The following is a 14741-nucleotide window of genomic DNA, read 5'->3' on the forward strand; positions in this document are numbered from 1 at the left end:
TTTTTCGCCTTGTTTTATGTCATGTTAGGAAAACTTTCTGAACTTTGTCTATTTTGTTTTTGTATTTTTTGTTTGGGGGTTTTTGAGGGAGGAATGAGAAAAATCAGTTCATAATTGTGGCATTTTAATTTTTCATTGATTGCTTCTCATTAGTGCTTTGGGATGGAGGGGGGGGGGCTCTAGCCAAGCCAGCAACCTTGGGCTTCAAGCAAGTGACCATGGGATGTTGATGCTCAAACCAGCAACCATGACTCAAGCTGGTGAACCTGTGCTGAAGTTGGTGATCTCTGGGTTTTGAACCTGGGACCTCAGCATACCAGGTTGACACTATCCACTGCGCCACCACTGTTCAGGCAGTTTTATATTTGTTAAATGGGTGAATAAACTATAGTCATTAAGATTATTGATTAAATCACTATGTTTTTATTTATTTTTTAAAGATTTTATTTATTGATTTTTAGAGAGAAAAAAAGAGGGGAGGGTAGGAGCCTGAAGCATCAACTTGTAGTAGTAGTTGTTTCTCTTTGTCTTGACTGGATAAGGCCAGGGATTTGAACCAGTGATCTCAACATTCCAGATGGATGCTTTATCCACTGTACCACCACAGGTCAGGCAACTGTATGTTTTAAAACAAAACAAAACAAAAAAACAGAAGTGCCAGAACTTAGGTAGTAGCAAACTTAAATAACAAAACTAGAGGAGAAGTATTTGACAAAATATTAGAGATCTCTCAGAATTGAAAAGAAATGAAAGATCTCAGATTAAGCCTAATAGAATACCAAATAGAGTTAAGAAAAAACCCACACCTGGACACATTATAGTGAAATTTAAGACTGTCAGAGATAGAAAAAAGTCTAAAGCTTACCCAGATGTATAAATATTATTAAGGAACAAGATTCAGATTGACATAACATTCCCCCCCCCCCCTTAGGTGAGAAGCAGGAAGGCAGAGTGACAGATTCTTGCTTATGTCCCAATGGGGATCCACCTGGCAAGCCCCCTATTGGGTGATGCTCTGCCCATATGGGGCTGTTGCTCTGTTGGTCAGCCACTGAGTTATTTTAGTGCCTGAGGGGAGACTGTGGAGCCATCCTCAGTGCCCAGTGCCAGGTTGCTCCAACCAAGCCATGTTTGCGGGAGGAGGAGAGAGGGTAGGGGTACCGGGAGGGGTGGAGAAGCAGATGGTCTCTTCTCCTGAGTGCCCTGACTGGGAATCAAATCTGAGATGTCCATATGCCAGGCCGACGCTCTCACACTGAGCCAGCTGGCCAGGATGACATCACACTTTTCAACAGCAATATAGAATGTAATTAGATGATAGAGAAGTACATTTTGAATTTTAAAGAGATTATGAAAAGAAAATAACTTTGATCATTGAATTTTATATACAGCCAATCATTGTTCAAGTAGAAATACATGGTTAAAATATTCTCAAACACCCCTGTGTTGGCTCAGCAGTAGAGCATCCACCCGACCTGTGGAAATCCAGGGTTCGATTCCCTGTTAGGGCACACAGGAGAGGCAACCATTTGCTTCTACCCCCCTCCTCTTCCCCTTTCTCTCTTTCTTCCCCTCCCATAGCCTTGGCTTAATTGATTCCGGCGTTAGCATGGTGCTGAGGATAGCTCCGTGGAGCCTCCACCTTAGGTGCTAAAACTATATCGGTTCCGAACAGCCCCAGATAGGCAGAGCATTGGCCCTAGATGGGGGTTGCCTGGTGGATCAAGATGGGGCACATGCAGAAGAATCTGTCTTTAGAGATCCCCTACTCTCACTTAAAAAGAAAAAAGAGCATTCTCAAACATAGGAGACTATTGAAGATCAGCCATACAGAGTCCAATATGGGGAACATTTCTGAGGGTGAATTCAGATGAGTAAAGACCCAAATCTAGTAGATGCTACTAGATGTTTAATGCACATGTGTAAGACATGTAAAGAATGATCAAGTAACAAAGTGAAGATTGTTCTCAAAGGATACCATGATGGCAGCGGAGTAGGCAGACTCAGACTCCTAGCTCATACCACCAAACTGGATTACAAATTAATTTAGGAACAATCAGCGTGAAAAACCAACTTTGGACTAAAAGAACAGGTCTCAAAAAACAAGGCATAAAGAAGAAGCCACACCGAGCCTGGTAGGGAGCGCAGAGGCGCAGTTTGGGCTCCCGTGCTTCCAGGAGCAAGGGGGGGGGGTGAGCCCAGAAGGGCTCTAATTACAAGGAGGAAAGCAGAAAATATCGCTCACAGCCAATTGCCTGGGACCTTGGAACAAGGTGTGCTGAGAGGGCTGGCTTGTCTTCCAAAAGGAAGGTGGGGAGAGACAGACAGACGGTGAGGGGCAGAGGAATGCATGGGATGACCTGAGAAGCTGACTCATCCAGTGCGGAGGCGGCCATAGCTGGGGGAGGGGTCGACCCCTTCACACAGCACAAGCCTAAATTAGTCGTTCCAGGTGATCCACCTCCAGAAAGCTCTCCAACTCCAGTCAGTGCAGTAAGACACAGCTGAAAACAGGAAGTGGAGAGGAGGGGCAGTAACTCAGGTCTCCATGGAGATCTGAGATACACCTCCTCCTACTGAAGCAGAGAAAGCACCCCCCCTAGAGAAGCTGGCAGATCACGCCTTCACAATTTTAGGTTACACCCACCAGCATTCCTGGATATAGCTTCAAAGAAGCCCCCTGGTGAGATCAGTAAACAAGATTACCACCAAGTTATGAAAACTGAGAAGAAAACAAACAAATCAAGACTTCAAAGAGGCTCTACTAGAAAAGCCAAATCAGAAAGCGGATTACAAACAACAGCTGATGCCAACCCAAGAAGACCTAGAAATAACAAAAGTGAAAATTGGAAGCAGACAACACCAACCCTTGACTTAACCAGCTCTACAAACAGCACACCCAAATGAGGAGGGTATACATAGACAAAATGGGAAGACAGAGAAATGCAATCCAAATGAACTAACAAGAGAAACCTCCAGAAAATGAACTGAGTGAGTTGGAAATAAACTACTGAATGAAGAGTTTAAATTAATGATTATTAAAATGCTGAAATATCTTAGAACAACGATGGATGGACACAGTGAGCACATAAATAAAGAGATAACAAGCATCAGAAAGGACATTGAAATAATAAAGAAGAACCAGTCAGAAATGACAAATACAATATCAGAAATGAAAACTACACTAGAAGCAATTAAAAGCAGGCTGGATGAAGTAGAGGATCAAATCAGCGATTTAGAAGACAAGATAAATGAAAACATGGCAGCAGAGCAGCAAAAAGAAAAGAGACTGAAAAAAATCTGAGGAAACTTTAAGAGAGCTCTGTGACAACCTAAAGACAAACAACATCTGCATCATAGGGGTTCCAGAAGAAGAAGAGAAAGAACAAGGGACAGAGACATTGTTCAATGAAATCATAGCTGAAAACTTCCCTAAATTGATGCAGGGAAAAGTCACACAAGTTCAAGAAACAGAGAACTCCATTAAAGAGAATCCCAAAGAAATCTATACCAAGACACATCATAATTAGAATACCAAAGCTAAGAGATAAAGAGAATATTAAAAGCTGCTAGAGAAACAAAGGCTATCACCTACAAAGGAGCCTCCATAAGGATGACATCCGACTTCTCAACAGAAACACTTGAGGCCAGGCCCTGGCTGGTTGGCTCAGTGGTAGAGCATCGGCCTGGCATGCGGGGGACCCGGGATCGATTACCGGCCAGGGCATATAGGAGAAGCGCCCATTTGCTTCTCCAGCCCCCCCTCCTTCCTCTCTGTCTCTCTCTTCCCCTCCTGCAGCCAAGGCTCCATTGGAGCAAAGATGGCCCGGGCGCTGGGGATAGCTCCTTGGCCTCTGCCCCAGGTGCTAGAGTGGCCCTGGTTGCGGCAGAGCGACGCCCCGGAGGGGCAGAGCATCGCCCCCTGGTGGGCAGAGCGTCGCCCCTGGTGGGCATGCCGGGTGGATCCCGGTCGGGTGCATGCGGGAGTCTGTCTGACTGTCCCCGTTTCCAGCTTCAGAAAATAAATGAAGGAAGGAAGGAAGGAAGGAAGGAAGGAAGGAAGGAAGGAAGGAAGGAAGGGAGGGAAAGGAAGGAAGGAAAGAAAGAAAGAAAGAAAAGGAAAGGGGAAAGGGAAAGGGAAAGGGAAGGAAAAGAAACACTTGAGGCCAGAAGGGAATGGCAAGAAAAATTCAAAGTGATGGAGAACAAGAGCCTACAACCAAGACTTCTTTATCTAGCAAGGCTATCGTTTAAAATTGAAGGATAGCCTGACCTGTGGTGGCACAGTGGATAAAGTGTTGACCTGGGAATGCTGAGGTCGCCAGTTCAAAACCCTGGGCTTGCCTGGCCATGGCACATATGAGAGTTGATGCTTCCTGCTCCTCTCCCTTCTCTCTCTCTCTCTCTTTCTCTCTCTTTCTCTCTCTCTCTAAGAAAACTGAATAAAGTTTAAAAAATAATAAATAAAATTGAAGGAGAAATAAAAAGCTTCCCAGACAAAAAAACCCTCAAGGAATTAATTACAACCAAATCAATACTGCAAGAAATGTTAAGAGGCCAGTTGTAAACAACAAAAAGGGAAAAGAATATAGTAAAAGAGGAATATAGCTTTAAAGAATAAAATTGCAATAAACTCATATCAATAACAACCTTAAATGTAAATGATTATGAAAGGTCCAATCAAAAGACATAGGGTAGCTGCGTGCATAAGAAAACAGGACCGGCCCTGGCCGGTTGGCTCAGCGGTAGAGCGACGGCCTGGCGTGCGGGGGACCCAGGTTCGATTCCCGGCCAGGGCACATAGGAGAAGCGCCCATTTGCTTCTCCACCCCACCCCCCTCCTTCCTCTCTGTCTCTCTCTTCATCTCCCGCAGCCAAGGCTCCATTGGAGCAAAGATGGCCCGGGCGCTGGGGATGGCTCCTTGGCCTCTGCCCCAGGCGCTAGAGTGGCTCTGGTCTCGGCAGAGCGTCACCCCAGAGGGGCAGAGCATCGCCCCCTGGTGGGCGTGCCGGGTGGATCCCGGTCGGGCGCATGCGGGAGTCTGTCTGGCTGTCTCTCCCCGTTTCCAGCTTCAGAAAAATACAAAAAAAAAAAAAAAAAGAAAACAGGACCCGTACATATGCTGTCCACAAGAGACACACCTCAAAACAAAGATACACATAGACTGAAGGTAAAAGGATGGAAAAGAATATTTCATGCAAATGGAAATGGAAAAAAAGCTTGGGAACTAATACTTATATCAGACAGAATGGACTTTAAAACAAAGGCTATAGTAAGGGATAAAGAAAGTCACTACATAATGAAAAGGAAGATAAAGCCATTATAAATATTTATGCACCTAATATAGGAGCACCTAAATATATAAAGCAGACTCTGATGGATATAAAGGGTGAGATCAACAGCAATACTATAATAGTAGGGGTTTTCAATACTCCACTAACATCACTACATAGATCCTCAAGAAATAAAATTAACAAAGAAACAGCAGACTTAAAGGACACACTAGATCAACGGGATTTAATAGATATCTTCAGAACCTTTCACCCTAAAGCAGCAGAATATACATTCTTTTCAAATGGTCATGGTACATTCTCTAGGATAGACCACATGTTAGGGCACAAAAGTGGTCTCAACAAATTTAAGAAGTTTGAAATTATATCAAGCACTTTCTCTGATCACAGTGACATAAAACTAGAAATCAAACACAACAGAAAAACTGAAAAATATTCAAACACATGGAAACTAAATAGCATGTTAATGAATAACTAATGCGTCAACAATGAGATCAAAGAAGAAATAAAATTCCTAAAAACGAAAGATAATGAGCATACAACAACTCAAAATACACGGGACACAGCCAAAGCAGTCCTGAGAGAGACGTTCATAGCACTACATGCATACCTTAAGAAGCTAGAAAAAGCTCAAATAAACAACTTGACCCTGCATCTAAAAGAACTAAAAAAAGAACAAATAAAGCCCAGAGGTAGTAGAAGGAAGGAAATAATAAAGATCAGAGTGGAAATAAATGACATAGAGGCTAAAGAAACAATACAGAGGATCAATGAAACCAAGAGCTGGTCCTTTGAAAGGATAAACAAGATCGATGAACCTTTAACCAGACTCTCCAAGAAAAAAAGAGAGAGGACTCAAATAAATAAAATTAGAAATGAGAGTGGAGAAATAACAACCGGCACAACAGAAATTCAAAATATTGTAAGAAAAAACTACGAAAAACTATGCCAAAAATTAGACAACCTAGGTGAAATGGACAAATTCCTTGAAACATATAATCTTTCAAAAATCAATTTGGAAGAATCAGAAAACCTAAACAGACCGATTACAACAAGTGAGATAGAAACAGTTATCAAATAACTGCCAACAAACAAAAGCCTTGGGCCAGATAGCTTCACAAGTGAATTCTACCAAATATTCAAGGAAGAACTAACTTCTATCCTCAAGCTATTTCAAAAAATTCAAGAGGAAGGAAGACTTCCAAGCTCCTTTTATCAGACGAGCATAATTCTCATTCCAAAACCAGGCAAAAACAACACAAAGAGAAAATTATAGGCCAATATCCCTGATGAAGTTAGATGCCAAAATCCTCAACAAAATATTAGCAATCCAGATCCAGCAATACATGAAAAAAAATCATACATCATGATCAAGTGATATTTATTCTGGGGAGGTAAGGCTGGTACAATATTTGTAAATCAATCAATGTGATTCATCACATAAACAAAAGGAAGGACAAAAACCACATGATAATATCAATATATGCAGAAAAAGCATTTGATAAAATCCAGCACCCATTCATGATCAACATGCTCAGCAAAGTGGAAATACAGGGAACATACCTCAATATGATAAAGGCCATCTATGACAAACCCACAGCCAACATCATACTTAATGTGCAAAAGTTAAAAGCAATCCCCTTAAGATCAGGAACAAGGCAGGGGTGCCCTCTTTCACCACTCTTTTTCAATGTAGTTCTGGAAGTTCTAGCCATAGCAATCAGACAAGAAGAAGAAATAAAAGGCATCCAAATTGGTAAAGAAGTAAAGCTATCATTATTTGCTAATGATACGATATTGTACATATAATACCCTAAAGTCGCAGTCAAAAAACTACAGGGCCTGGTAAATAAATTCAGCAAGGTGGCAGGATATAAAATTAATACTCAGAAATCAGAGGTATTTTTATACATGAACAATGATCTGTCTGAAAGAGAAATTAAGAATACAATCCCCTTCACTGTTGCAACAACAACAACAAAAAATACCTAGCAGTAAATTTAACCAAGGAGATTAAAGACTTGTACTTGGAAAATTATAAAGTATTGATAAAAGAAATCAAGGAAGATACAAACAAGTGGAAGCATATACCATGTTCATGGCCAGCAAGAATAAATATCATTAAAATGTTCATATTACACAAAGCAATTTATAAATTCAATGCAATTCCATGAAAATATCAAAGGACATACTTCAAAGATATAGAACAAATATTCCAAAAATTCATGTGGATCTAAAAAAAGTGCACGAATAGCCTCAGCAATCTTGAAAAAGAAGAATAAAGTGGGTGGTATCACACTGCCTGATATCAAGTTATACTAGAAGCCCATTGTTCTCAAAACATCCTTGAACTGGCATAAGAACAGGCATATGGATCAATAGAACAGAACAGAGAGCCCAGAAATAAACCCACACCTTTATGAAAAATTGATATTTGACAAGGGTGGTAATAGCATACGATGGAGTAAAGAATAGTCTCTTTAACAAAAGGTCTTTATAAAATTGGACAGCTACCTGCAAAAAAATGAAACTAGACTAGAGCAACAACTTTCACCATTAACAAAAATAAACTCAAAATGGATAAAAGTCTTAAATGTAAGTCATGAAACCATAAGCATCCTAGAGGAAAACATAGGCAGTAAGCTCTCTGACATCTCTTGCAGCAATATATTTGCTGTTATATCTTCATGTGCTAGGGAAATAAAGGACAGGATAAACAAATGGGACTACATCAAACTAAAAAGCTTTTGCACAGCTAAAGACAATATGAACAAAATAAAAAGGGAAACCACAGAATGGGAGAACATATTCCACAATACGTCTGATAACGGGTTACTAACCAAAATTTATAAAGAACTTGTAAACTCAAAACCTGGGAGATAATCCAATCAAAAATGGGCCAAGGAAATGATAAATAGAAACTTCTCCAAAGAGGACATACAGATGGCCAGTAGGCATATGAAAAAATGCTCAACATCACTAATCATTAGAGAAATGCAAATTAAAACCACAATGAGATATCACCTCACACCAGTCAGAATGGCACTCATCAACAAAACAACACAGAGTAAGTGCTGGCGAGGATGTGGAGAAAAGGGAACCCTCCTGCACTACTGGTGGGAATGCAGACTGGTGCAGCCACTATGGAAAACAGTATGGAGATTTCTCAAAAAATTAAAAATCGAACTGCTTTTTGACCCAGCCATTCCACTTTTAGGAATATATCCCAAGAACACAACATCAACGATTCAACAGGAGAAATGCAGCCCCATGTTTATGGCAGCATTGTTTACAATAGCAAAGATATGGAAAAAGCGCAAGTGTCCAACAGTGGACAAATGGATTAAAAAGCTTTGGTACATATATACAATGGAATAGTGTGAGGCCATGAAAAAGAAGGAAATACTATACTTTGTGACAATATGAATGGACCTGGAAACTATTATGTTAAGTGAAATAAGCCAGGCAGAGAAAGAAAAGTATCATATGACCTCACTCTTTTGAGGAATCCGATGAACAGTATGAACTGAGAAGTGGAATAGAGACAGAGGCGAGTTCAAAGGATCCAGAAGGAAAGTGGACAGAGGAAAGGGGATGATAGGCTGATAGGATGGGATGAGAACAGAAAAGCAAATCCTGGAGGCAAGGGAGGAGGGCGTTATGGGATGGGGGACAAGGGAGCTGTACTGGGGAACACGGGTGAGGGGATGAGGTATTTTGGGAGACACTAGAATCTATGTAAACACAAATTAACTAAAAAATACATTAAAAAAAGATTGTTCTCTTTAATAAATTAGCATGACCAAAGAAAAGAAATAGAAACAGATGTTTATAAAATATGAAGACAGGGTGGAAGGGAGATCAGAAACATGAGGGGATGGTAAAGTTCTTGTCTGGATAAAGGAGTAATTTTTATTTATCAAAAAGAAAGACTAAAAAAAGTGCAGAAAAAGCAATGGACAAATTGAAATAATAAAGTCAGTTAAAAGGCAGAGATTAGTGACTTGGAAAAATCCAACTATTTGTTTATTTATAAGAAATACTATAAATCAATTTTAAATTATATAGGTGGAGGGGAATGGATTGGATGTATATGAAAATATTTGAAAATTTAAAAATCCTAAGAAAGCATTTGCTATCAATAGTTACCATATTAGAAATTAAAACTGAAAAAATTTAAAAACATTTGTTAATTTACAAATAGCTGTAATATACCTTGTATGTTAATATAAGTAATATTTTAATGAAAAATAACTTGTACTAAACAATGAAAGTTCGTGAGAAGAGTAGCATTATTTTATACACTTTTGCAAATCTCTTTAAATGTTGGATTTAAAAAAGATAATTAGGTCTCTTATCTGCTTCTGCATTCACTCTGTTGGAATATGTTGCTTTGACTGAGGAACATGAGAAGATCCTAGGGCCTTGTGGATTTTTTTAAACAATCTGGGGAACTCTCAGAGGTCACATATTGAGAACTGCTTTATCTATATGTTTCTTTGCTGTTGCCCTCCTCTCCAATTTTGTGTCTTCTGTATTGATTTCAGTAGTTTTATTTTTTTTAACAAAGAGAGTCAGAGAGAGGGATGGATAGGGACAGACGGGAATGGAGAGAGATGAGAAGCGTCAATCATCAGTTTTTTGTTGCGACACCTTAGTTGTTCATTAATTGCCCTTTCATAAGTGCCTTCACCGTGGGCCTTCAGCAGACCGCGTAACCCCTTGCTTGAGCCAGTGACCTTGGGTCCAAGTTGGTGATCTTTTTGCTCAAGCCAGATGAGCCCACGCTCAAGCTAGCGACTTTGGGAGTCTCGAACCTGGATCCTCTTATTTCAGTCTGGCGTTCTATCCACTGTGCCACCGCCTGGTCAGGACAGTAGTTTTCTCATTGTCTGTATTTCCTCCCACCTTCCATGTTTGTTTGTTTTTTGTTATTACCTACCTTATTATTCTTTTTCAGTTTCAGATTGATCTTTTAAGTCTTCACTGATAATTCTAGTCTCTGTGACTATCTCTTCTTTTAACATTTATTTGCAAATATAGTTCTTTTTTTTTAAATTTTTTTTAATTATTTCTTTTTTTTTTTTTTTATTCATTTTAGAGAGGAGAGAGACAGAGAGAGAGAGAGACAGAGAGAGAGAGGAGAGAGAGACGGGGGGAGGAGGAGGAAGCATCAACTCCCATATGTGCCTTGACCAGGCAAGCCCAGGGTTTCGAACCGGCGACCTCAGCATTTCCAGGTCGACGCTTTATCCACTGCGCCACCACAGGTCAGGCCGCAAATATAGTTCTTTCCACATGATTTGTACTTAAGTGTCCTGAGTTTTCTTTTTCCATTTATATTATAAAGCTCCTTTTCAAAGTAGGAACTCTAAAAATTGAAAGGACAAACCAAGAATTTCTCCTGATACACAGTGTTAAGGTACAAAGTAACATTTGTTGGTTAATAGAAACTAATGTTCTCCAGGAAAGTACACAGGGATCATAAATTCTCTTTTGGCCTTAGATGATTTATTGGAAAACTATAGTATCTTACTCATTATCTGCTGCATGGTAATACTTTCGGTACTACAAATAAAGACTTATTTTTTTAAAGAGTTTTCGTATAACTAAAACCATCGTAAGTTCAGACTAGTTGATCTTGCAAGCCACTTATTGATTCATTTATTTTCTTTTTAATTCATTTTTAAGAGAGGAGAGAGAGAGAAAGGGGGAGGAGAAGGAAGCATCAACTCCCATATGTGCCTTGACCAGGCAAGCCCAGAGTTTCAAACCAGCGACCTCAGCATTCTAGGTCAATGCTTTATCCACTGTGCCACCACAAGTCAGGTTGATTCATTTATTTTCTTGTCATTTCAGAAAAAAGCCAAAGGTCAAGAGCTATTTGATCAGATTATGTACCACCTGGACCTTATTGAAAGCGACTATTTTGGACTGAGATTTATGGATTCTGCACAAGTAGCAGTAAGTAGCTGGTTTTTGGAGGTTTCAATATGGACACAGAAATGGAATATTTCAGATAACGTGCTAAGTGCTACAAGGCTACATATTCTTTCTTTCTTTTCTTTCTTTTCTTTCTTTCTTTCTTTCTTTCTTTCTTTCTTTCTTTCTTTCTTTCTCTTTCTTTCTTCTTGAATTAAATTTAACAGGGTGACATTGGTCAACCAGAGTACACAGATTTAGAGAAAATATCTCCACATCATTTGGACAATTATGTTGTATACCCATCACCCAAAATCAAATCATCCTCCATCAGCCTATATTTTGTTTCTCTTTATGCCCCCCCCCAGGCTATGTATTCTTAATATGTTCTTTTCCCTTGTAATGTCCTTATTAAGTTCTGAAGCATTGACCCTTTGCTTCAGAATAACAATATGTTTGTTTTAAAAAAATATGAGTTCTAGCCCTAACCCATGTCTTGGAAATACGTGTTTTTAATAACCAGTGTATTGGTTCTTGGGCATATTAGAGTTTGTGAATGCTGTGTAATGGAAAGAATGTCAGAGTTTTGTAGGTAAGTGAAGTTTACCTGCCAGAAGTTTACTTGGAAGATAAAGTGAATGGACTAGGGTATTCCTTTTTAAGGTCCTTTCTAGATCTGTGATTTTGGATCTATAAATAGATGTTCTTTGACGTGTGCATTTCAGATGAGAGGACAGTATATGTAATAGGGTAGGAAGTTGGAGGCTTTTTAAACAGCTGAATATTGTACTAGAATTTAACTGGAGGATATTTGAAAGAAAGTAGTAGGTAAGGATTGGAAGGTGAATTAGTGGTGATGTTATCCAAACTGAATACCGAAAGTGTCATAGTCGTGTGCCACGTAACAGCATGTCAGTCAATGACGGACCACATATACAACAGTGGTTCCATAAGATTGCAATAGAGGTGAAAAATTCCTATCATTTGGTTATGTAGAAGTGCAGTGCTATACTATTTTAAATAAATTTAGAGTCGCCTAAGTGTACAGTGTTTATCAAGCCTACCGTACTGTGTGGTAATATCCTAGGGCTTCACATTCACTCACCACTCACCCACTGCTCGCTCAGAGCAACTTCCCATCCTACAGGCTTCATTCATGGTAAGTGCTCTATACAGGTGTACCATTTGTTATCTTTTATGCTGTGCTTTTACTGTACCTTTTCTATGTTTGGATATGTTTTAGATCTACAAATACCATTTTTTTATAGTTGGCATTCTCTGTAGTTCATTAAAAGTGGTGATACTGATTGACATGGAATGATGTAAATAGTGGAAAGAGTTACAAAACAGTATAATTGAATTTTTATATTTTATTTTTTAAAAGATTTTATTGATTATAGCCTGACTAGGTGGTAGCACAGTGGATAGAGTGTCAGATTGGGATGCAGAGGACGCAGGTTCAAAACCCTGAGGTCACCAGCTTAAGCGCGGGCTCACCAGCTTGAGCACAGAATCATAGACATGGCCCCATGGTCACTGGCTTGAGCCCAGAGGTCACTGGCCTGAAGCCCAACATTGCTGGGTTGGGCAGGGGGTCACTTGCTCTGCTGTAGCTCCCCCATCAAGGCACATACGAGAAAGCAATCAATGAACAACTAAAGTGCCACAATGAAGACTTGATGCTTCTCATCTCTCTCCCTGCCTGCCTGTCTGTTCCTGTCTGTCCCTCTCTCTGTGTCTCTGTCACAAAATAAAAATTTTAAAAAAGATTTTATTTATTATAGAGAGGTGAGGGTAGGGAGAAGAACAAGAAGTATCAACTTGTAGTAGTTGCTTCTCATATGAGCCTTGACTGGGCAAGCCCCGGGGTTTTCAACCAGTGACCTCAGCATTCCAGGTCATTGCTTTATCCACTGCACCACCACAAGTCAGGTGGATTTTTCTATTTAAAAAATCTGAATATATGTACACATATACCTGAAAAGTATTTGCAAAGCTATTTCCCAGTTTCAGAGTTCTGATCTCTCTGGATAGAGTTTGTATAGCGGGTTATTTTTTTTCTTTTTAATGTTATTTCTTTTCTTTTCTTATTTTATTTTATTTTATTTTATTTATTTATTTTACAGAGACAGTCAGAGAGAGGGATAGGGACAGACAGGAACAGACAGATGAGAAGCATCAATCATTAGTTTTTCATTGCGTGTTGTGACACCTTAGTTGTTCATTGATTGCCTTCTCATACGTGCCTTGACCGAGGGCCTTCAGCAGACCGAGTAACCCCTCGCTCAAGCTGGCGACCTCAGGGTCTTGAACCTGGGTCCTCCGCATCCCAGTCCGACGCTCTATCCACTGCGCCACTGCCCGGTCAGGCGATGTTATTTCTTTTTTATTAGACTAAATGCACTAAGGGCAGGGAGTGAGTTTTACTTACCTCTTTTGCCCAGAATATAGTAAACACACAAAACATTTATTGAATTCAATTCTGGTCTGCTACGTAGTTTGATAATTAAACTGTTGACTGTTTAATATCTCTCATTTCTAGAATAAGGGGTTAAAGTCTTGCAGTCAGATGAAAAAATAAAAGATTTTATGGGTAGACAGTTCATAGTTTGCTGTTTTTTGAGGGGTAAGTGGAAAAAAGATGTAGAAGTATGCCAATGTTAGGTTTCAGGTACTTGAAATATTTAAGTAATTATGGAAAGAAATAGAATCATTGCTAAGTTGTATTTTTGCTCTTTACTAATATTAGCAATTATGATTATTTTCCCTTTTTTTGATATACATGTAGTGCCTTTCTTGCTTTAATCTCTATTTTTAGTTCTAATCTATTTCTTCTAATACCCAGAAATCTAGGTTTTTAAGATTAAATTTATACAGGCTTATTTTCTATCTTTGCTGTTGCTAAAATACTCGAAACCAATGATTGTTAACAGTTTTCATTTCATGGCACATATAAACTAATTACTAAAATTCTGCAGCACACCAAAAATATAAATATTTTGCCAATCTAACAAAAAGAAGTTATAATTTTAATTCATTCATACCAGTTATTGTTTTGTTGGCTGCTGTCATTTTTTTTATTTGATAGTCTAAGGGAAAGAGGTCAGTGCCCCTAATGATTGCATGTTTTAAAAATTCTTGTAGTACATGGGTTGAAAAATGCTACTCTAAACTATGTGAGTTGAGCTGAAAGATCAGTAGTTGGTAGATGAAAACTACTAAAAATAAACTCTAGATAGCACTGTAAATACTTTTTTATTTTTTTTTGTATTTTTCTGAAGTGAGAAGTGGAGGGGACTAAGGGGGGCTAGACATACAGAGTCCCACATGCACCGGTCCAGGATCCACCCGGCATGCCCACCAGGGTGCGATGCTCCGCCCATCTGGGGCATTGCTCCGCTGCGACCAGAGCCATTCTAGCACCTGAGGCAGAGGCCATGGAGCCATCCTCAGCACCCGGGCCAACTTTGCTCCAGTGGAGCCTTGGCTACAGGAGGGAAGAGAGAGACAGAGAGAAAGGAGAGGGG

At 39.6% G+C, this 14741-nt stretch overlaps 1 protein-coding gene across 9 annotated transcripts in view; it reads left to right on the forward strand.

The window, feature by feature from the left end:
- EPB41L5 (erythrocyte membrane protein band 4.1 like 5) overlaps positions 1–14741 on the forward strand; it is a 133856-nt gene that overhangs the window by 16786 nt on the left and 102329 nt on the right. For all 9 annotated transcript variants that reach the window (XM_066233170.1, XM_066233171.1, XM_066233173.1 and 6 more), the window contains exon 3: positions 11152–11256. In XM_066233170.1, the coding sequence (XP_066089267.1) occupies positions 11152–11256 (105 nt within the window). The remainder of the gene's footprint in view (positions 1–11151; positions 11257–14741) is intronic.

Source organism: Saccopteryx bilineata, chromosome 5, assembly GCF_036850765.1.
Source record: "Saccopteryx bilineata isolate mSacBil1 chromosome 5, mSacBil1_pri_phased_curated, whole genome shotgun sequence".
Lineage (NCBI taxonomy): Eukaryota > Metazoa > Chordata > Mammalia > Chiroptera > Emballonuridae > Saccopteryx > Saccopteryx bilineata.